This window comes from Panulirus ornatus, chromosome 11 (genome assembly GCF_036320965.1).
Source record: "Panulirus ornatus isolate Po-2019 chromosome 11, ASM3632096v1, whole genome shotgun sequence".
In the NCBI taxonomy this organism is placed as follows: domain Eukaryota; kingdom Metazoa; phylum Arthropoda; class Malacostraca; order Decapoda; family Palinuridae; genus Panulirus; species Panulirus ornatus.
Window position 1 is genome coordinate 46,574,690 of NC_092234.1, and position 24,587 is coordinate 46,599,276.

General features: G+C 39.3%; 2 protein-coding genes across 4 annotated transcripts in view; one reads left to right on the forward strand and one right to left on the reverse strand.

Annotated features, from left to right (window-relative positions):
- The window catches only part of LOC139751464 (uncharacterized), a 34,744-nt gene extending 31,488 nt beyond the window's left edge, over window positions 1-3,256 (reverse strand). The window contains exons 1-2 of the mRNA XM_071666893.1: window positions 3,017-3,256; window positions 805-906 (exon numbers count right to left, since the gene is read on the reverse strand). Coding sequence (XP_071522994.1) covers window positions 805-846 — 42 coding nt within the window. The 5' untranslated portion in view covers window positions 847-906; window positions 3,017-3,256. The remainder of the gene's footprint in view (window positions 1-804; window positions 907-3,016) is intronic.
- The window catches only part of LOC139751466 (uncharacterized), a 690,594-nt gene extending 666,130 nt beyond the window's left edge, over window positions 1-24,464 (forward strand). Inside the window, exons 1-6 of one of the 3 annotated variants that reach the window (XM_071666896.1) lie at window positions 4,257-4,481; window positions 11,201-11,364; window positions 14,274-14,368; window positions 15,693-15,878; window positions 18,825-19,001; window positions 23,433-24,464. In XM_071666896.1, the coding sequence (XP_071522997.1) occupies window positions 4,403-4,481; window positions 11,201-11,364; window positions 14,274-14,368; window positions 15,693-15,878; window positions 18,825-19,001; window positions 23,433-24,393 (1,662 nt within the window). In that variant the 5' untranslated portion in view covers window positions 4,257-4,402 and the 3' untranslated portion in view covers window positions 24,394-24,464. Of the gene's footprint in view, window positions 1-4,256; window positions 4,491-11,200; window positions 11,365-14,273; window positions 14,369-15,692; window positions 15,879-18,824; window positions 19,002-23,432 lie in introns of those variants that run through there. The other 2 variants (XM_071666895.1, XM_071666897.1) reach the window with 2 other exon arrangements.
- The last annotated feature ends 123 nt before the right edge of the window (window positions 24,465-24,587 follow it).

A 24,587-nucleotide genomic window follows, 5' to 3' on the forward strand; every position in this document is an offset into this window, starting at 1 on the left:
ATGCAACTGGAGTACACTTGCAGTCCAGACAAATGGAGAGTTTTCCTGGAATCTAGATATTGTTCTTTTATTGCATAATGATATAGAAAAAATCTGCATTTTCATTAATGACCATACTTTGTCCAGATTTGGAGAATTGTCAGAAAGCCTTATGGTAATCTTAATGCAATCCATTGATTAGCAAATTGTGGTTATATGAAGTCCCTAGTGATAAGGTTCCATTGTATCCACAAAACAGACCCGACAGAGGCAGTAAAAGAATGAAAGTGTGAGTATAGTTGTATTAGTTACATGATTAAGACATTTAGTTGCCTGTGCCATTACAGCTAACGTAAAAAAAAATTGCTGTTCAGTGGTGGCACTACTGATATGATGACTCCCAACACTAGCATGAAACTAACTGGTACTGCATTATCTTATTTTATAACCTAAAACTGCTTCTGTTGCATTTTTGTTAAGGTATGATTATTTTCGCGTCTTAAAATTATCTGCAGAACAAAAGTTCATATCAAAATGAAAGGGAAAATTCACTCTGGTAACTCCATGCTTCTTGCTCCGGGCCAGGGCTACTTAGTCTTTATCTACTGACATGTGTGGCAAAGCCAGCTAATCAACTATTACTGTATGCTGAAAAAAGAACAATAACTATGTAAACTTCTCCAACCTATTGTCATTGATAATGGAAACTATAAATGTAAATCAGTTTAATGACTCCATCTGAATACCTAAAATACAGAAATAGCCAGTCTTTAAAACAATTATGAACAGCATCAAAGTTCAGCACAAAAAACTGTAACTGCCTACCTCCCAAGCTGCAGCTTGCCCTCTCTTTCTCCTCAGCTTCATGGTTAAAACCAGAAGTTTCCCACTCCAGCGTCATTTACAAAGAAGATTGTTCTCAGCTGTCTGCAAGGTTTGAGAATAAAACTTTTATCATTCTGATGATAATGGTGAATCAGAATTTTGAAAACATATGATGTTCATGTCATGCATATGTAAAACCACTCTGATCATAGAACACATTATATTTGAGGTGCATCCAAAGGACGAGGTGGCACTGAACAGTCACCCTCCCTTTGTGTTAACAACATACAATAAACTTAATGATAAACATATTCTTACAATCATTCTAGCACTCTAGTCCTTCAAAAGGAAAATCATATAAATGTTCATCCGTGCATATCTAACTGTTTCAGTGATTTAAACTAGGACCAACGAAACTACCTTGTCAGTCTCACCACCTTACTAAAACAATAAGTTTATGATAACGAAATTTTCTCTACTTAAAAAAGCATATTACTATGTTTCATTGTATAAAACTTCACTAATGATTTCTAAGAGTTGTTTTTGTTATCAAATCCCATAAATTCATTTTCATTCAAAACTTCACCCAAATGAATTGACTCAATTTTGTACAACGGCCATAATCAGTTTTACGAGACTCTGACTAACATTAGTGGTTGAAGTAAACATTCAGATACCTAAAAAACATTAAGTTCTATAAGATAATTGAGACAGAGGAAGAGTCGCATGCCAAAGTCATTGGGTCCTTGGATTAAATGGTGGCAGTGAACTTCATTGGTATGGTCCACGAAAGTTTACGTCTTATGGATTTGTGTTTCAACAGCATTCAAGACTTGTTTCTTAATATTCCAAATACTCCTAAAAATGTCTGTGGAAGAAATGATTTTTCAGAAATCCACCCTCCAAAAGGCTTACATTGAGTTTTGCCATTTATTATCAAAAAGTTGTTTGTTTTACTCTCTACTTTCTATTAATGGCCCATCTTCTTAAATCTTTAACACTATTCAATCTTCCAATTAAGGTTCTTCTCTTCTTACTGAATCAACTCATTTTCCCTCCCTTCTTCACTCTAATACTCTCTCTCCCTCTCTGGTGCTGTACATATCTCCTCTCTAAATTCAGACTTCTGCAGCACCTCAGGATTGAGTAGTAGTAATTTAGTTAAATTCAGTGATGCAAAAACTCAATAATTCTCAGTATCTCTTTCTACATATCACTCATTTCCTAATATTATTTCTGAACACTGCAGTAACATGAACATGGTGAGCATAACTATATCCTTACTATCCTGGCAGACACCCTTAACAAACATTCAAAAACTAAGAGTCTTGTATGGGTGCCATAAATTGTTTCTCTAGTGGGCAGCTACTCGCACATCTACTGAGGTTTTACTCACCCCACCGTGGAATAGCTCTTCTTGCTCTTTTAACAAAAGTGGTATTAAAAAGCTTCAGTCTTATTTTGTCAACTCGACCAGTATCATGTACCTTTATCCATCTATTTCATCCACCTTGTTGCTGCTGCCCTCTCCCTGTTCTGCCAGTAATATTTTGGCCTTTAGTCTCATGTGGCATCTGTATGTGTTCCTGCCATTCGGCACAGACCCATGGCAAATACCTGGCATCCGATTCCCAATCATTCTGTTTGGAAACTACCTACACAAGGAGCAACTGTTCTGATACCTTATCCTCTCCTTGGACCATGGAGCTGTGGAATTCTCTTCCTTCTCCCGACAACCTTTCTTCTACCTTGCAACCTAACCTAACCTAGCCTAACCATAATTAAGACCAATTTTTCCCCCTCACAGCCTTGCTCGCCACAGATCTTAGGCCTCGAGCTTATGCAGCCTAGTGCTTGATTTGCATCACTGAGTTAAAGACAATTTTGTTGAACAGTTAGTATAATAACCACTTCGTATTTAAGATTGTGGTCAAGATATGAAGCACCAAATCACACCCTGCCATTCTTGTTTGGTTCTTTAAACACTGTACTACCACTCTAAACCCAAATTGTTCCATATCCAAAGTTTTTATGTACCGTGTAGAGAATCACTTCTACTGTGTATGTAATCTATGGAAATGATGCTCTCTCTCACTTACGTTTTGGATATAGTTCCCCTAAACTACATTTTTACCCGTTAGTCAATAAAGACACGCCCTAAAAACCTCTATTACCCCGAACTGTATAGTCAAAAATAATAACTGAATCTTACTGCACTCCTGTACATTAGATGAACTCAGATATCAAGTTGTTTACAGTGGCGCCCCCATCTTTATTTTGATATTCTATGAACTCGTATAGAATGCCTTTTCCTTCTTGATTCCTTCTCCGTATTTTTCCTCTCTTGAAAATTCATCTGATAACGATGGCTACTTGTCTCTCCTTTTTCGTAAGTGGAGCCAAACCTTTTGTTTGTTGTGGTCTCGGGGCGAGGCAGCGACCACGACCAGCTACCAGAATCACCGGCGACCACGACCAGCTACCGGGACCACTGGCGACCATTGCTGGCTACCGGGGACCACTGCCAGCCACCAGAACCACTAGCGACCACAACCCAGCGAGACCTACGGTATATACGACCCGTACATATGACGACCTGGCCATCTCGACCTAACGTCAAAGGACCACGTGAAAAAAACTAGGCCCTCATACCCGCGGGACGTGGGATTCGTATCAGTGTGCTCCATTCCAAGGGTTGTGTCAAGATGATTATTATCTCTCCATCATTATTATCATTCTATCCATCATTATTATACCTACCTTGGTCATCATTAGTACACCCATCTCCACTATATGCCTTAAAAAGATTACTGTTCATATCTCCATCATTCAGTAAGGTTAGAATATACTATTTACTGCACTTACAAGGGCACCAATTTCCATCTCGTCCAATTTGTATATATATATATATATATATATATATATATATATATATATATATATATATATATATATATATATATAGGAAAGGATCACAACTTTGCGCGTGATCGATATTCCTGAGTCGACGGGGAAAATGAAACACGATAAGTTCCCAAGTCATTTTCGTGTCATAATCACATCATCAGGGGAGACACAAGAGAGAAATATAAGTCAGTTGATATACATCGAAGAGACGAAGCTAGGACCCCATTTGGTAAACATCTGATTGTCCAAAACATACAACGATGTATGTTTTGGACAATTACATATTTATGAAATGGCGTCCTAGCTTCGTCACTTCGATGTATATCAACTGACTTACATCTCTCTATTGTGTCTCCCTGATAATGTGATTATTACACGAAAGTGCACTTGGGAACTTTTCGTGTTTCATTTTCCCCGTGGACTCTGGAATATCTTGATAACGCGCAAAATTGTGATCCTTTCCAATATATATATATATATATATATATATATATATATATATATATATATATATATATATATATATACGCTGGTGAAGATGTTCGCTGGATGTGGTGGGTCACATTGCCGAAACAAACGTCTCGCACACTCTTCATGTGCTCATGACGGAAGGGAAATGTACACGACCTGTTGGACCAAGGAACATACACCTTGTAATCCCTCGTTAATCTGAATCCATATCGGAGGAATCATGGACGTTTGGATGAAGCGGGAGTTACAGAGGCCGCCTGATTATACTCTTGCATACACAGTCAAGGAGAGACGCTCGAGTAATTTTGGTACATTTTGATTTTCTTTTGCTTTCTATAAGTGTTGCACTTGGTTTGAATTATGTAGTGCGTCAGTGTCACAGTTATAGTGTATTCACAAGTCAAATATGGTTAAGGTCGTGAATCAAAAAAACTACCTGGGCAGTTCTAGGGGTCATACAGATGCGTTGTGATATATGTTCAATTTTTTTTTAGTGAAATTCTACAAGATGGACGCTCGTTTTCTAGATTTGTGGAATATAGTGAAATTTTTTATCAATGGATTCATTACAAAGTGTAGAGTTGATATAGTTTGTGGGATGTTAGGTGTAGCGCTTCGAGTTCCACCAGTTTTAAGTTTTTGGAAAGTGGGCAGGCCTTTGAAGTAAACGGAAATTGAGATAAAAACAGAAAATGAAAATATGTGTAAATAATGCATTAGCAACATTTTCATTTTGGTGTAACAAATAGTAAATGAACAAGTGGAATGTCTATGGTGTCCTGACATCATTTTCTAAGTTATTCGTGTATAAAGCAGGACCTTTGAAAAGTGACCATCCTGCAGATGGCTGCCAAAATGCATTCAACTGGCTTTTGTTCTGATCTGTAGGTTTTTTTTAAGTTGAGATGGCACAGTTAGCTGAGGCCCTAACTAACTGAGGCCTTAATTAAGGCCATCCCATTAACGTTATATCTTTATTTTTTATTTATTATACTTTGTCACTGTCTCCCACGTTAGCGAGGTAGCGCAAGGAAACAGACAAAAGAATGGCCCAACCCACCCACATACACACGTATATACATACACGTCCACCCAAGTACATATACATACCTATACATTTCAACGTATACGTATATATATACACACAGACATATATGTATATATATATATATATATATATATATATATATATATATATATATATATATATATATATACACACACACACACACACACACACACACATACACAGACATATACATATATACACATGTGCATAATTCATACTTGTTGCCTTTATTCATTCCCTTCGCCACCCCGCCAGACATGAAATGATAACCCCCTCCCTCCGCACGTGTGTGAGGTAGCACTAAGAAAAGACAACAAAGGCCACCTTCTTTCACACTGACCCACTTCCAAAGCCCTCTCATCCACAACAGACTGCATACTTGCCCTCTCTCCAAAACTCTTGCATTCACCTCCCTAACAACCCAATCCATAAACAATTTAAAGAACCATGGAGACATCACGCACCCCTGCCACAAACTGACATTCACTGAGAACCAATCACTTTTTTCCTACTCGTACGCATGCCTTACATCCTCGATAAAAACTTTTCATTGCTTCTAGCAACTTGCCTCCCACACCATATACTCTTAATACCGGGGTTGATGTTCTGTCAGTGGATTGAACCAGGGCATGTGAAGTGCCTGGGGTAAACCATGGAAAGTTCTGTGTGGCGTGGATGTAGTTAGCTGTGGTTTCGGTGCATTATACATGACTGCTAGAGACTGAGTGTGAACGAACGTGGCCTTTGTTGTCTTTTCCTAGCGCTACCTCGCGCACATGCAGGGGAAGGGGGCTGTCATTTCATGTGTGATGGGGTGGCGACGGGAATGAATAAGGGCAGACAGTATGAATTATGTACATGTCTATATATGTATATGTCTGTGTGTGTGTATATATATATATATATGTATGCATTGAGATGTATAGGTATGCATATATGCTGTGTGTGGACGTGTATGTATATTCATGTGTATGTGGATGGGTTGGGCCATTCTTTCATCTGTTTCCTTGCACTAACACGGGAGACAGTGACAAAGTATAATAATAATGATAATGATATATATATGCCCTAACCTGAGCCAGGTACCCATTTTATTGACCAACCCCCTAGGGGTGGATGAACTGCTGGGTTGACTTGAACTGACTACCACAACCAGGATTCAGGATTGAACCTATGTGCTTGACCCTGGGTGGCCTATGAATGCGTCAAAGTCAGGAACGCCAATCGTTGTACCACAAGAGTTTGTATGTTGATAAAGAGAATGATGCTATGATAGAAGAAAACTTTCCTCTGGAGTCTAGAAATGCCTTTTTTTTTTTCATTATGCATTCTACTGCATGCCACCATGCATTGTAACGTTTGAATTCAACTAGATCCCAGTTGTGCAGATATGTTGGATGACTGCAGATGTCTATATAGATGTAGAGCTTGAGTTAATGTTTGTAAGATCTATTCCTAACAGGATCACATTCCTATATCTCTATAGACATCTTAACTGTTGTTTACATTCCATACCAAATGAATCATGGCACAGGTCAGTGGTATACATGTTTTGATACCATTAAAATATTAAGAATAAAACCCACAAGACATCTGAAGCATTAAGATAGGGTATCTTTGTTTTCATACTAATTGGTATTTTAAATTACTTATTTAGGGTTAGGGAAAATGATTTGGTAAACAGAGAAGAGGTAGTAAAAGCTTTGTGGAGGATGAAAGCCACCAAGGCAGCGGGTTTGGATGGTATTGCAGTGGAATTTATTAAAAAAGGGGGTGACTGTATTGTTGACTGGTTGGTAAGGTTATTTAATGTATGTATGATTCATGGTGAGGTGCCTGAGGATTGGCGGAATGCTTGCATAGTGCCACTGCACAAAGGCAAAGGGGATAAGAGTGAGTGCTCAAATTACAGAGGTATAAGTGCAGGAAGAGAGGAAAGTGATGTGTGATGTCTCCATAGTTGTTTAATTTGTTTATGGATGGGGTTTGTTAGGGAGGTGAATGCAAGAGTTTTGGGAAGAGGAGCAAGTATGCAGTCTGTTGTGGTTGAGAGAGCTTGGGAAGTGAGTCAGTTGTTGTTCGCTGATGATACTGCACTGGTGGCTGATTCATGTGAGAAACTGCAGAAGCTAGTGACTGAGTTTGGTAAAGTGTGTGAAAGAAGAAAGTTGAGAGTAAATGTGAATAAGTGTAAGGTTATTAGGTACAGTAGGGTTGAGGATCAAATAAATTGGGAGGTAAGTTTGAGTGGAGAAAAACTGGAGGAAGTAAAGTGTTTTAGATATTTGGGAGTGTATCTGGCAGCAGATGGAACCATGGAAGCGGAAGTGAATCATAGGGTGGGGGAGGGGGCGAAAATTCTGGGAGTCTTGAAGAATGTGTGGAAGTCGAGAACATTATCTCGGAAAGCAAAAATGGGTATTTTTGAAGGAATAGTGGTTCCAACAATGTTGTATGGTTGCGAGGCGTGGGCTATGGATAGAGTTGTGCGCAGGAGGGTGGATGTGATGGAAATGAGATGTTTGAGGACAATATGTGGTGTGAGGTGGTTTGATCGAGTAAGTAGTAATAGGGTAAGAGAGATATGTGGTAATAAAAAGAGTGTGGTTGAGAGAGCAGAAGAGGGTGTTTTGAAATGGTTTGGTCACATGGAGAGAATCAGTGAGGAAAGCTTGACCAAGAGGATATATGTGTCGGAGGTGGAGGGAACGAGGAGAAGTGGGAGACCAAATTGGAGGTGGAAAGATGGAGTGAAAAAGATTTTGGGTAATCGGGGCCTGAACATGCAGGAGGGTGAAAGGCGTGCAAGGAATAGAGTGAATTGGAACAATGTGGTATACCGGGGTCGACGTGCTGTCAGTGGATTGAACCAGGGCATTCAAAGCATCTGGGGTAAACCATGGAAAGTTGTGTGGGGCCTGGATGTGGAAAGGGAGCTGTGATTTCGGTGCATTATTACATGACAGCTAGAGAATGAGTGTGAGCGAATGGGGCCTTTGTTGTCTTTTCCTAGCGCTACCTCGCACTCATGAGGGGGGAGGGTGTTGTTATTCCATGTGTGGCGGGGTGGCGATGGGAATGAATAAAGGCAGACAGTATGAATTATGTACATGGGTATATATATATATATTTATATGTCTGTGTGTGTATATATATATGTATACATTGAGATGTATAGGTATGTATATGTGCTGTGTGTGGACGTGTATGTATATACATGTGTATGTGGGTGGGTTGGGCCATTTTTTCGTGTTTCCTTGCGCTACCTCGCTAACGCGGGAGACAGCGACAAAGCAAAATAAATAAATAATAAATTATTTAACCTCATAGTTTCTCTCTCCCTCATAGACCTACCTTAAGCAACTTTAATGACATCAGAAGATCGAATTTAAGAGTAAAGAAGGAAATTCCATACTCTCAGAAATTTCTTTATTTTGGCAACAATGATATCATAAGAGAACAGATCATAATTCTGGAAAATGTGTCCATCTTGCAAAAGTTTTCTCATTTTTTTTAATATTTTTTTTGATGTACTAGTCATGTCTGAATTTGTAGACAGACTGATGGAAATCACATCAAATGATTGGTTTTTGATATTCCTAACTAAGGAACTCCTTCAAATTCTAAGAGGTTTGCAGTAGGATTGGGTAAGTATACTGTAAGAGACCTGGATGAGTTATAAAATATATGTTCATAGCAGCACTTTACTACTTTTCTTTTGGGATTTTATGTTTTTGCATTATGATGCTCAACCTGATGATGCAACACCACACTTTCCCCTTTATAGTGATGAGTATTGCCGTGAAATCCACTAAGATTGTATTATTACAAGTGTATCTTATCGTACAGCAGTCCTTTTGGATTATGCTGTTTATGGCAGTGCCTTACTCCCTGGAAACTAGGGATAGTTTCTGTGCTTCTCTGGGTCTCCCATAGCATTACAAGTATGTCCTAATGCAATGCTCGTGGATTTCATTGTTTAGAATGACTCAGTTTCATCTGCAATCCTTTTGGATTTTGGTGGATCTTAAATCAGCTAATGTATCTTATCGATAACTTTGGATTCCATGGAGGAGGCCCAAACTACCTGTGTAGCGCTGCATCGTAGAAAATGTGGCATGGCATCATTGGGATAGAGATCATGATATACAATAGTAAAATGACATACAGAAAAGAAGTGAAATGCAAATATGAACATGTATTTCATTAGCTAACTGGGTCTTCTATAGGTATATTTCTCTGATTTTGCTGTATTCCTCTTGGATGTCATTGTATGGAGGCCCATTGCTCACTTTGTTGAATGGTTAAAGATTAGCTCCAAATCACTATTAGCTTTGGAATTTGAGTTGTCTTTGCAGTGGAACTGTGTTTAGAGAATCAAATGAGAATGGAAGAACATGATATAGAGCATTATATTCTAATCTATGATTACAAAATGGATCTCCTTCAAGTAGCATTTAGTATTCCTGACCATGACACATTCACTGACGGCAAACAAACAAAAAAGTGATAGTAGTGAGGATGAAGATCGGAGGAAAGTGGGTTGATTGAAAATAATTGAAACATTTAAAATCATTATCATTATTATTGTTATTATTATTATTATTATTTCCAAAAGAAAAAAACAGAAAGGGGCCAAGTGAGGATGTTCCCTCTAAGGCTTAATCCTCTGTTCTCAATGGTACCTTGCTAATGCGGGAAATGGCGAATTTGTATGAAAAAATACTTATTATCGTTGTTATTATAAAGCCCATTACTCTGAAGGGGCTCCTTTATCCCCAAGACTGCACTGCCTTGGGTAGCAGAGAAATTATAGACTTCTTCATATTGAGAAGTTCCTCGGTAAGACATTTTCCCCTTTTGTCATCGGACAGTGATATACACTTGCTGAAGGTGACTTTTCATTCATGATGTAACCTCCATCAAGTGGAACCCAGTTATGTGCAACTAGTTTATAGTAGAAATATACCAACCTTGAGTAATTCATTACTGGAGCTCCTCATTTTATTACCTTCATATTGACTGATTGTGTTCTGCAGGAATTGTGGAGTGTTTAGATTATAAATTGTCCATTTTGGAGCATTAGATTTTATTCAGTAAAAATGTACCGGTATTACATTTTTCTTGTGCCAGGTAATCACACTTGTATCAGTCTTATTTGTTTACATGTGCCACCATGTTGGCAGTGCATTCTCTTGAATGACCAGTACATTTTGACTACAGTATTGAACATTAAGATGAATCTTGCGTGATTGGAAAGTTAGGTGGGGTTTTCATATTTTCTAAGTTCTCTTAATTCTTCACAGTTTCTCTGATGTTCTGCTATCGCCGTATTTGATTAATATATAATTCATTTTGACAGATAGATCAGTCCTTCTTTTGAAGGTACTTATATGATAGCAGTAAGTATATAGAACATAAAATATTACATTCATGCATATATTTTTGCATTTCATGGACTCACCCTGCTTGTAGTTATGCCATGAGTGAAGGTATCTTCATTCATGGCAATACCACAAGCACGGGGAATCCATGAAATGCATGAATACATATTTGTATAATTAGGCAGGATATTCCCATTCTGATGTGTTTTGCTAAAGTACATGATGTAACATTAGAGTACAATCTTGATGAAGAGTTTCTCACTCTAAAGTTCATCCTTTCCTAGCTACTGATTGTAGCACACCATTGAGGCTGAAGGAAGCCTTGGAGGAGGGGTTCTGGGGTTTATATAATAATAACTTCACCTATGTATTAACCAACCTTGAGGAGGATTCACATCTGGGTTGGTATATAGGAAGTTGTGTACTGAATTTGAACATAGGCCTAAAAGTTTTATAAAGTGCATGCAGACTAGTACATCATGTATATGTTCATGTTCATGTATGTATTCATTCACATACCTGCATAAAATCATTTTCTTACAGTTCCAAAATTTTTTGTTTGTAGATGTGTGTGTACAAGCTCTATTGGAAGGAGTCCTACGTGGTCATGCATTGTTGTTTGATAAGGAAGTTTCTGGCTGTTTCAAACGTGAAGCTGCCATTCTCACTGCATCTCTTTTTCAAAATGGTCGACATCGTACTGAGAAATTTTATAAAGCTTTAAAAAAGGTTTGCTACACATTTTATATATGTTTGTGTATAAATTTTGGTACCTCTTGTTAATACCTTTAGGAAAAATCAGTAATAATATTTATATAATGGTTTGTTTATGTTGGTGGTAGACCAGTTTTATTTCATTGTAATTTTAGATTTATTAGGTGTTTATATGAGGAATCATTTGACAGGGCTTAAAATATAAAGGATGAGTTTTTTCTTTATTTCTTTCTTACTAGTTAGTAGTTTCCTGGATCAGTGAGGTAGTACCAGAAACAGGCAAGGAAAGGCCACATTCACTCACATTCATTCTCTATCTTTAATGAGCAGTACACCAAAACCAGAGTCCCCAGTAACCACCAGGCCACACAGACCTTTTCCTGATTTCCCCCATCCACTTCACATGTCATGGTCCAGTCCACTGACAACATCATCACCCCCTGTATACCACATCATTCCAGTTTACTGCATCCCATGCACACTTTTAACCTTCCTGCATGTTCAGGCCCTTAACACAAAATATTTTCACTTCATCCTTCCATCTGCAGTTTTGTGTCCTTTTACCCTCCACATCTGACATATACTCTATCAACCTCTCCTCACTCATTCTCTCCATATGTCCAAACCATGTCAGTACACCTACTTCAGATCTCTCAACCACACTTTATTATCACTCCTCTGTCTTACCCTTTATTACTCAGTCTATCAAACCACCTTACTCTCAGTAATCTCCTTAAGGCATTTTGCATTTTTGATACTTCCACTCTCTTCAGTACATCATCACCTGTAATCCATCCCTCATATTATTTTGTTGGTGGGACTACTATACCTTCAAACATATTCATTTTTGCCCCCTCCTGATATCAACATCTCTTTTCACATGTTTATCAATCCTTGAAGAACATTCTCCCCCTAACCCACCATATGACTTCTGCTTCCATGGTTCCATTTGCTGCCATAGTCACTCCCATATATCTAAAATACTGCACTCCTTCCAAACTTTATCCATTTTATCCATTCAAACTACATTACTCAACCAACCTGTCCCTCCACTATGCTAAACCTAATACCCTTGCTTTTATTCATATTTACTCTTAACCTCCTCTTTTCTCACACTCTCCATAACTACAGTTTCTCACTTGAATCTACCATCAGTGTTGTGTCATTAGCAATCAACAAGTGACTGACTTCCCAGGCCCCCTCAACCTTTACAGACTGCATACTCGCCCCTCTCTTCGACCCTTGCATGATACAGTGCTGGTGGCTGATTCAGGTGAGAAACTGCAGAAGCTGGTGACTGAGTTTTGTAAAGTGTGTGAAAGAAGAAAGCTTCTCAGCTTTCTTCTTTCACATACTTTACCAAACTCAGTCACCAGCTTCTGCAGTTTCTCACACGAATCAGCCACCAGTGCTGTACCATCAACGAATAACAACTGACTCACTTCCCAAGCCATCTCATCCACAGCAGACTGCATACTTGCCTCTCTCTCCAAAACTCTACCATTCACCTCCCTAACACCCCATCCATAAACATATTAAACAACCATGGAGACATCATGCACCCCTGCCGCAAATCGACATTCAGTGGGAACCAGTCACTTTCCTCTCTTCCTACCCGTACACATGCCTTACACCCTCTATAAAAACTTTTCACTGCTTCTAGCAACTTGCCTACCATACCATATACTCTTAAAACCTTTTGCAGAGCATCTCTTTCAACTCTATCATATGCCTTCTCCAGATCCATAAATGCCTCATACAAATCCATTTGTTTTTCTATTTCTCACATACATCCTTCAAAGCAAACTCCTGAATCCACACATCCTCTACCAATTCTGAAACCACCCTGCTCTTCCCCAGTCTGATGCTCTGTACATGCCTTCACCCTCTCAATCAATACCCTCCCACATAATTTTCCAGGAATACTCAACAAACTTATACCTCTGTAATTTGAACACTCACCTTTATTCCCTTTGCATTTGTACAATGGCACTATGCATGCATTCCGCCAATCCTCAGGTGCTTCACCATGAGCCATACATACATTGAATATCCTCACCAACCAGTCAACAACACTCTCTTTTTTGATAAATTCCACTGCAATACCATCCAAACCTGCTGCCTTGCTGGCTTTCATCTTCCACAAAGCTTTCACTACCTCTTCTCTGTTTACCAAACCATTCTCCCTGACCCTCTCACTTCACACACCACTTCAACCAAAGCACCCCATATCTGCCACTCTATCATCTAACACATTTAACAGACCTTCAAAATACATACTCCTTCTCACATCACCTCTACTTGTTATTACCTCACCATTAGCCCCCTTCAGCGATGTTCCCATTTGTTCTCTTGTCTTACGCACTTTATTTACCTATTTATGTATTTATTTATTTATACTTGTTCGCCGTTTCCCGCATCAGCAAAGTAGCACCAGGAAACAGATGAAGAATGGCCCATCCACTCATATGTACATAAACGTCCATACACGCACATATACATACATGTACATATCAGTATATACACATATGCACAAAGTTTATGTATGTGTATGTGTGTGTATGTATATATATATATGTGTGTATTTGAGTAGATGTCTTCCTTCGTCTATTTCCTGATGCTACCTTGCTAACACAGGAAAAATTGATCAAGTATGAAAAAAATGTGATACGTGCTATTATTTCCTTTGAAAATCAGATTTGAAAGGCAAGACTCAGATGATTATAAGTATTATAAGTACATGTGATGTGGAAGGTTAGTTGCTGTAAAATGTAAGCATTTTTGTACAGTAATTGCCTATATTTGTTGCAATTAGATTGTCTTGACTGTAGTTAGGTGTGTGTATATATATATATATATATATATATATATATATATATATATATATATATATATATCATTTAATCTAAATAATTTAAATCCAGGTGAAGAAAAGTTCAGAGCGATGGATGGAGCTTAATTTGAGCAAGATTTTGGTTACTCTTAGTCGTCTGATGCCTGCTGTTCCTCTACCACACAGGTGAGGTTAGTAGGATAGCAGTAGACCTAGCAACTAGTGTCTCTGTAACTGTTGTAGCAAGCTAACTAGCTTGAGTGACTGTATCTGGCTGAGATTTTTTCCACCTCATTTGACCCATATATAGTTCAGAGATTTTTAATTCCCATTGTTTGGAGGAAAGGAGTTGAATAAGACATTCCAACTGTATTGTTAACCATGCAGGATTGTCATATGGGTCTCTACCTTTGGAATTGATAATACCATTTACAGGGGGTCACCCGTAGAATGATGGTTCATAGAGCAACATTTCAGAATGTGGACATTTAAGAATTAAAGTACAGATTTTAATAATGACACTAAGGCCTCAGACTAGCAACATTTTAAGAAGATATTTATATATATATTCCCTGGGGATAGGGGAGAAAGAATACTTCCCACGTATTCCCTGCGTGTTGTAGAAGGCGACTAAAAGGGAAGGGAGCGGGGAGCTGGAAATCCTCCCCTCTCTCTCTCTCTCTCTCTCTCTCTCTCTCTCTCTCTCTCTCTCTCTCTCTCTCTCTCTCTCTCTCTCTCTCTCTCTCTCTCTCTCTCTCTCTCTCTCTCTCTCTCTCTCTCTCTCTCTCTCTCTCTCTCTCTCTCTCTCTCTCTCTCTCTCTCTCTCTCTCTCTCTCTCTCTCTCTCTCTCTCTCTCTCTCTCTCTCTCTCTCTCTCTCTCTCTCTCTCTCTCTCTCTCTCTCTCTCTCTCTCTCTCTCTCTCTCTCTCTCTCTCTCTCTCTCTCTCTCTCTCTCTCTCTCTCTCTCTCTCTCTCCCACTCTCTCTCTCTCTCTCTCTCTCTCTCTCTCTCTCTCTCTCTCTCTCTCTCTCTCTCTCTCTCTCTCTCTTTTTTTCCAAAGGAAGGAACAGAGAAGGGGGCTGGATGAGGATGTTTCCTCAGAGGCCCAGTCCTCTGTTCTTAACGCTACCTCGCTGACGTGGGAAATGGCGAATAGTATGAAAGAAAGAAATTTATATATATGGTTTAGTATTTTGAATATCCATTTTCCTTAATAATGAAATATTTAAAGATATTGGAGAAATTTTCACTCATGATACCATATATAATGATGTCAAAGCAAAATGATATGGGATACTTGTGCCACAAGCAGTGGTAAAATTGTTTTGAATCATATCCCAGTCACCACAGTGAAGACACCAAATGAACACTTACTGCTTAGTTGTCCTTCACTCTTGCATTTTCCTCACATAGACACACACACACACACACAGTATCACTACACTTTTTCCTGTTTTCTGGTCAGTATGCAAATTTTTTTGTTTCTTCCAACCTATACTTTATTTCAACAGGACCATCAGGATGCCATCCAAGCAAATGTTTCAATATTTGCTGATCAGGGTGTTAGGAGGCTTCCATCTTCTCCTTAGTCTAGATCGATACTGCAGAGAGTCAGCTGGTTATCTCATGTTCAAAATCTCATCTGGTCATTTCTTCTGTGCTGCAATGGCATTCCTTTCTAATGTGGCTCGATTAAGGTGAGAATAAGATATATAGTTTCTGGAAATTTTGCATATGCTTGCGTTTGGAAAACTCCATGTATGTTTCACTTGAGTGGGATTTTTAGTTATTTTCCCTAGGGATAAGTAGGAAAGCATACTACCCATATCCAGTACCTTCTGCATGTCTACAAGGTGACTAAAAAGGGTTGGAGCAGGGAGATGGAGACTTTTTGCTCCTTGAATATCACTTTCAGATGGTAGGATCTGAAGACAAAGCCAAGTATACATTCTTCCTTAAAAGCTCACTCACATGATGCTGATGTTACCTCACAAAAGTGGGGAAGGCATGTAAGTATGAGAAAAATTCTGTCGTGTTGTAAGAGTTGTTGAGTTGGTACCTTCATAAAGGTATAGACAGATATGTGTTTATCCTCATTTTCAGGTAAAGTCTTCATCAGAACATGAAAATTATATTCAGAGTAATGTACCTGTGGAATTTGATATTGTGGATTCAAATCATAAGAAGTAAAATATCTCTGGGTAACTATGGATATAACTCAATATATTAATATTCTAGGGACATTGGCATAATGTAGGAAAACTTCATAAGTGGTTTCCTTTCTAAAACAAGTAAAATTGAATTTTCACTGTAAATATCTTATTTTTCTCTCCAGGCTTAGTCTGTTTGTTGGTAGAAGTTAGTAGGCAGCCACCGACCAGGGAGTTATGTTACCGTTAACACACACACACACACACACACACACACACACACACACACCGGTATTAGGAGGGTTAGTGATGGTTGTATAGTGAGCCTGCACTTCATTGGTTGTCAAGTTGCACTCGACCCAGGTAGCTGTCTTTTCTTTCTACCTCACCCACATATGGATTGCTAGTATTCTGTCCACAAATATACAAACTTTGTCACAAATGACAGCTGATAACACGTAACTCACACAGCTCATTCTTCACAACTTTAGATTTCCTTGCAGTGAGCGCTGTGTGCTAGCCCAGTCTTTTGGCAAAATGGGAAGAGCAATAAAAGTAGTAGGCAGGAATGTTTAGACAGGAGCTTTTGGTAGAAACATTAGGTAATAGGTAGGGGCATTTGTTGAGAGCAATAGGTGGAAATAGTAGGTTGTAACATAAGGCAGGAGTATTAGGTAAACACATGAGGTAAAAGTAATTAGTAGGAACATTAGGTAGGAGCCTCTGAAAACACTGGACTAGAGTTCCCCCTGCCACTGGCCTGTTAAGGGTAAGTCACCAAAAGTTATAAAGTGGCACTGGAGTTCAACATTTATGGAGACTTATGGAGACATTGTCCTCAAACATCTCATTTCCAGCACATCCACCCTCCTGCGCACAACTCTATCCATAGCCCACGCCTCGCAACCATACAACATTGTTGGAACCACTATTCCTTCAAACATACCCATTTTTGCTTTCCGAGATAATGTTCTCGACTTCCACACATTCTTCAAGGCTCCCAGGATTTTCGCCCCCTCCCCCACCCTATGATCCACTTCCGCTTCCATGGTTCCATCCGCTGCCAGATCCACTCCCAGATATCTAAAACACTTTACTTCCTCCAGTTTTTCTCCATTCAAACTTACCTCCCAATTGACTTGACCCTCAACCCTACTGTACCTTATAACCTTGCTCTTATTCACATTTACTCTTAACTTTCTTCTTTCACACACTTTACCAAACTAGTAGTATGGTATGATTTTATTTGTCACTTTTGATTATGAATGAACTCACTCACTCCTGCCTCAAGACTGATGGACTCTTGCAGTGCCCATGAAGCTGGTCATGCCCATCAACCAGGTCCATAAGTCAAGAAGTGTGATGATGTCATGTGTTTGTCTTGGCACAGAGAATGCAGACTTAAGGAGTATGTGTTCATTATTTTCATTTTGGGACTTGCAATTTTCATGAAAGTTCCTGTGTTATGCTGAATTAATAATTGCAGTGTTGAAGAAATGGATAGCATTTAAAGCATGGATGAGAAAGTGAGATTTGAACATGTTTAAGGAGTGTGGTTTCAGGAGGGTGTATATGTGATGGAATAAATTCCTGATTGGGTTGGGTGTGGGTGGGTTGTTTCTCAGGCAGTTATGCTATGAATATATTAAGTAAATGTGGTGTTTGTTGAGGGTGGGAAGATCCGAGTAATAGGTCTCTGAGGTGTGAGGTAGGGATGTGCTTTATACTTCTCAATAGGGGCTGTTTGGTGATTATGAAATGGCTTGGTAGGAGGGGATTAATGCTGTTGCATAGAGCTCCATGCTGAGAACTTTGAGTTAGGGTTTTATTAGAAGTATTTTTATTTCATTCTGCCATGGTTAAGTGCTTGTGATTATGTAGCAACCAGTGATAGCTCTCTGCTCTGGTTTGCATTGGGTTGTAGTTTTGTTATGTTTGCTTTTGATGAAAGGATGGGTGAACAGGCAGATAAGGTATAGTTGAAGGGAGACTGTATGAATTGTTTTGTAGAAATACTAAGGGGTGTTTAGTACGTTTATCTCCTTTGGCTTAATGCCTATGGATCTCATGCTTGTCACAGTACAGTATGGTTGGCGTGTTGTCGAGTGAGATTGGTTAATTATTTAGGGTAACAAGGGTGCTAGTGGGATTCATTTCTGTCAGAGGTTAAGATAGTGATGGTGGAACTCCATAGGGGTGTAGCCCTTCTGCTCTGATCTAGCCAGTGTTCTTAACTTTGTTGTGCAGTGCTGCATATTTATTATTATTTGTTTAGTGTTAGGGTCTAACCTGTAATTTTAAGGTTTCCTACCAATGAGAGGACTTTCACACTGTGGTGTATGTGTATAGGGTAAAGGCTAAGGGAAGTCATGTAGGAAGAGATTATGATTTTAATATGATTTAATATTCCCCCAAATTTTCAACTCACTGAAGATTGATTATGCATTTAGCGTGGATGATTGTTGACAAAAAAATTTATTTGTTTAATTGCAGAGCACTTGCACTTGATTTATGTGGGCTGTTGTCCAAACTGTATGATGACATTTTTCCATGGATATCAAAGCTTAAAGGTGCCAACGTACCAGAATTGGTTTTGCAAGAGTCCCTTCCTCAATCACTTTCAGACTACCTCCAGCAGTACTCTAAATCATTGAGGGTTAAGAGTTTCAAGTAAGTAGTTTTTTTTGTTTGTTTGTTTTTTCTTGCTAGTTCACCATTTTACACATAGCGAGGTAGTGCCAGGAACAGACAAACCTCATTTGCCCACATCCACTCTTATCTGTCAGATATACTACACTGTAACCAGAGCCTCATATCCAGAGCCAAGCTCCAGATGCATTACTGTTGTTTTCATTGACCATTTCATGTATCATGTTTCAGTATACTATGCAGCACTAGTTTGCTTTGTCCCTTGCCTGCCTTTCTCTCTCCTGGATGTTCAGGTTCCAGTGACTAAAAGCATCATTCCATCTTCATTTCAGTCTCACCTCTCTTGTTCCCACCTCTTCTGACACCTCTATGCACATAGTCGGTCTCCCTTCATTCATCCTTTCTTTATGTCCAAACCACTTCAGCACACACCATTCAACTTTCTCAGTCATACACGGTTTCATACACTGTCTTTCCTTATGTGGCCAACCTTCCTTGCACCACCACCATCCTCAAGCATTTTACTTCTAACACATTCATCATCTTTGTTGTTTTCTGTTTAGGGATCACAATTTGCACTCATTTAGCATTGCTGGGACTACTGTACCAGCAGACATACCCATCTTTGCCCTCACAGACAGTGGCCTATCTTTCTACACACTCCTCATATGCACGTAGTACCCTGAGGCCCCCCCCCCCCGTGATTCACTTCATCTCCCTTAGTTTTCTATCCATGGCAAAGTCTACCCACAGGTATCTAAAACATCACTCTTCCTCTCGGTTCTCTCCATTGAAATATGCTCAGACTGACTTGTGTCAGACCCCTGCTAAACCTCATAACTTTTACTTTTTTTCACACTCTCCCAAACTCTGACACCAGCTTCTGCAATTACTCACTTGAGCTTGTCACCAGGGTTTTTTCAACTGCAAACAACAGTTGCCTTACCTCACAGTCTACCCACACCTCCACACGGTGTAGCCCAAGACCCTTGTGTTTACTATCCTTGACACATCATATAGAAACCTTGAAAATATGTAATGACATTACACACCCATTTTGCAGACCCACCTTCACTTTGAACAAGTCATCCTCTTCCCTTCCTAATTGCACATGTCTTACTCGTATAAAAACTCTTCACTGCTTCTAGTAGTTCTACTCCCTCACCATGAATTTATATGACCTACCACAAGACATTTTGTCAACCCCATCATATGCTGTTGTCAGATTCATAGATGCCACATACAAATACCTTTTTCTCTCGGTATTTCTCACACAAATTCTTGAAAGCATACACTAGGTCCACACATCCTCTACCACTGTAAAAGCTACACTGCTCTTACCCCGTCTGATAATCTGTGTATCTTCCTCCCTCTCACTCACCATTTCCCCACACAGCTTACCATACTTAACTATCTGTACTACTGTAATGAGAACATTCACTTTTGTCCCTTTTGCCCTTATATATAATGGGACTATACAGGCATTCTGCCAGTCTTCAGGCATCTCACCTTGAGCCTCACATGCATTGAAAATTCAGACTCAACAGCTAACAACATGGAGACATTTGCAACTCCACCCACTCTAATTACTTAGCCATCATGCAAAGTTTTCACCACCATCATGACTTTCTTTCACTCCATATACCTCCATGTCCCCAACATCTCACATGTGTCACCTTATCATTAGTAACATTTATATTTATTATTTTTATTATACTTTGTCGCTGTCTCCCGCGTTAGCAGGGTAGCGCAAGGAAACAGACGAAAGAATGGCCCAAACCACTCATATACACATGTATACACGCATGCGCGTATACATACCTATACAACTCATTGTATACATATATATACACACACACAGACATATACATATATACACATGTACATAATTCATACTATCTGCCCTAATTCATTCCTTTCGCCACCCCCTTCCCCCGCATGTGCACGAGGTAGCACTAGGAAAAGACAACATAGGCCCCATTCGTTCACACTCAGTCTCTAGCTGTCATGTATATTGCACCAAAACCACAGCTTCCTTTCCACATGCAAGCCCTACAAAACTTTCCACGGTTTACCCCGGTATACCACATCGTTCCACTTCACTCTATTCCTTGCACGCCTTTCACCTTCCTGCATGTTCAGGCCCCAATCACTCAAAATCTTTTTCACTCCATCCTTCCACCTCTAATTTGGTGTCCCACTTCTCCTCGTTCCCTCCACCTCTGACACATATATCCTCTTTGTCAATCTTTCCTCACTCATTCTCTCCATGTGACCAAACCATTTCAAAACACCCTCTTCTGCTCTCTCAACATTTGTCTTTCAGAATACTCAGTCCATCTCTTTACCTTTTCCCCATTTGTTCAAATTCCAAAAATATTTCCTTGTTCTCTCTGAAGTTTGTTGATACACTTTCACCCCGTTATTTGCCCCCTTTTCAGCCTCTTCATCTTCCTCTTTACCTCATGCCTCACTCTTAGATGATGTTGCATAGGTGCACTCCTTCCCTGCTGGTAGCTCCCAGGCATTTTGCTTTTCCCTTTCACATGTGACTTAGCCCTCATATCACCCCTCACTACACTTTCTCAAACGTCCCCATGCCACACACTAGCTAATCATCATATGTGATAGAAAAAAAATATTATTGATACAGCTATTATAGTGATTCATAACTTTCATAAAATTTATACATTGCTCGTTATTAATTTACAACTTGAGGTATGTAGCCGAATGGAAAAAAATACCATTAAAAGTAGGGACACAAAAATTTGGCACCATTGTAGATAAAGTCCATGGTTCATGCAAGAAAGCATATTTTTTTTAACTGTTCATGGAGGTTCCTTTCATCTAGCTCTGGAACGGTGGCTTGTTAATTGTATCTGAAGAAGGGCAACATAACGTATCCAACATTATTTATTTATTTATTTTGCTTTGTTGCTGTCTCCCGCGTTTGCGAGGTAGCGCAAGGAAACAGACGAAAGAAATGGCCCAACCCACCCCCATACACATGTATATACACACACGTCCACACACGCAAATATACATACCTATACATCTCAATGTACACATATATATACACACACAGACACATAAATATATACCCATGCACAATTCACACTGTCTGCCTTTATTCATTCCCATCGCCACCTCGCCACACATGGAATACCATCCCCCTCCCCCCTCATGTGTGCGGGGTAGCGCTAGGAAAAGACAACAAAAAGGCCTCATTCGTTCACACTCAGTCTCTAGCTGTCATGCAATAATGCCTGAAACCACAGCTCCCTTTCCACATCCAGGCCCCACACAGCTTTCCATGGTTTACCCCAGACGCTTCACATGCCCTGATTCAATCCACTGACAGCACGTCAACCCCGGTATACCACATCGATCCAATTCACTCTATTCCTTGCCCACCTTTCACCCTCTTGCATGTTGAGGCCCTGATCACTCAAAATCTTTTTCACTCCATCTTTTCACCTCCAATTTGGTCTCCCTCTTTCTTCACTCATTCTCTCCATGTGCCCAAACCATTTCAAAACACCCTCTTCTGCTCTCTCAACCACACTCTTTTTATTTCCACACATCTCTCTTACCCTTACATTACTTACTCGATCAAACCACCTCACACCACACATTGTCCTCAAACATCTCATTTCCAGCACATCCACCCTCCTGCGCACAACTCTATCCATAGCCCACGCCTCGCAACCATACAACATTGTTGGAACCACTATTCCTTCAAACATACCCATTTTAGCTTTCCGAGATAATGTTCTCGACTTCCACACATTCTTCAAGGCTCCCAGGATTTTCGCCCCCTCCCCCACCCAATGATCCACTTCCGCTTCCATGGTTCCATCCGCTGCCAGATCCACTCCCAGATATCTAAAACACTTTACTTCCTCCAGTTTTTCTCCATTCAAACTTACCTCCCAATTGACTTGACCCTCAACCCTACTGTACCTAATAACCTTGCTCTTATTCACATTTACTCTTAACTTTCTTCTTTCACACACTTTACGAAACTCAGGCACCAGCTTCTGCAGTTTCTCACATGAATCAGCCACCAGCGCTGTATCATCAGCGAACAACAACTGACTCAGTTCCCAAGCTCTCTCATCCACATATCCAACATACATGTTACTATTCATCACCTATACTTATTTAATATTTACTTTGCCACTATTCATGTGTTGTATTAATGTTATGAAAAATTGCTTTTGCAGAATTGAGAAATTTTCCATTCTAGGAATAATTTATTTGTTGGTGTGTGTCATTCATTTCTTTCCATTTAATATAGAGAAGGACTGTTTTTCTGTATCATTATATTGAAGTATTCAGTGGAATATGTAATTGTGCTTTTTCCTGATAGGAGATGCAGTGCATTGCAGGGACTGTAATTAGAGAATACGGAGGACTTGACAAAACTTATTTTTTTTTTCTTTCCTTCAGAGATGTCCGCAGAGACTTGCAGTTTTCAAAGATATTAAATATGTTAATGGAGGATGAGGATACTGTACCCTGCCAGTCTGGTGGGCCGTCAGGATATAATAGAAGCTTGGAAGGGGCTGCAGCACCTGGGATTTCCTCATGTTGGAGTAAAACATCCTCAACTGAAGAGCACCAGCTTGATTCTAGGCCTGCAGCACCTGGAATTTCCTCATATTGGAGTAAAACATCCTCAACTGAAGAGCACCAAGTTGATTCGAGGCCTGCTGCCCTTGGAGTGTCTTTTGAGGAAGACATTGGGGTAAGTGTAAATGTTAAAGGGAAATTTTCTGGTCATGTCATTGATGTGAATAATGGCAGTAACAAATGGAAAGGTAGCCTGAAGACAAGAAAGGAGAAAGTGAGTGAAAACTTTAAAAGAACTAAACCTTCAAGTGATTTGATAAAGAATCCGAAAAAGGCAAAAAGAAAGGAGGTAGAGAAAGCAGACACTTTACATAATGGCAAGAAGAAAAACACCAGAGTGAATCATCAGTGTAATACAGATGTAAGTGCCAAGTCTGTGATAACTCCAGAGTTCTTAAAACATTACCAAAGGGTCAATAAAACTGTAAAGAAGGTGGATTCAGTGGAAGCTTTGCATAGCTTCTTAAGATTAGAGAAGAAGAGGTGGTTCAAAAAAGATTGTGATAGAGTATCATGTCTTTTAAAGAAAGTTGATTGGAATATGTTGAAAAAGCTAATTTTAACTAGACTGAAAAAAGCAAAGAATTTAAATGGTGTGTTGCCTCTGCACCAAAACATAGAGCAGGAACAGTTAATAAGAAAGACAAAAACTAGAATCAAATTTTGGCTTCTTTATCCACATCTTAAAGGGAAAAAACCTAGTGATTGGGAAGATATATTACATGCCATAAAGATTAAAAAAAAGAACAAAGGCAAAAAGCTAATAAATCAAATTTAATTACAAATAGTACTTTGTGTTATGTCTGGGTTGCATTTGCAGGGAAAGTTGTAATTACACGGTATTCCATATTTTTTCATTTAATTCCCCTTCCTGGTTTAGCAAATTAATCAGACTCTAAACACACTAAGTCTGTAGTATTTTTTTTTTTTTTTGTTCTTTTGCTGAAACAATGTCTTCATTTGTGTAAGGAG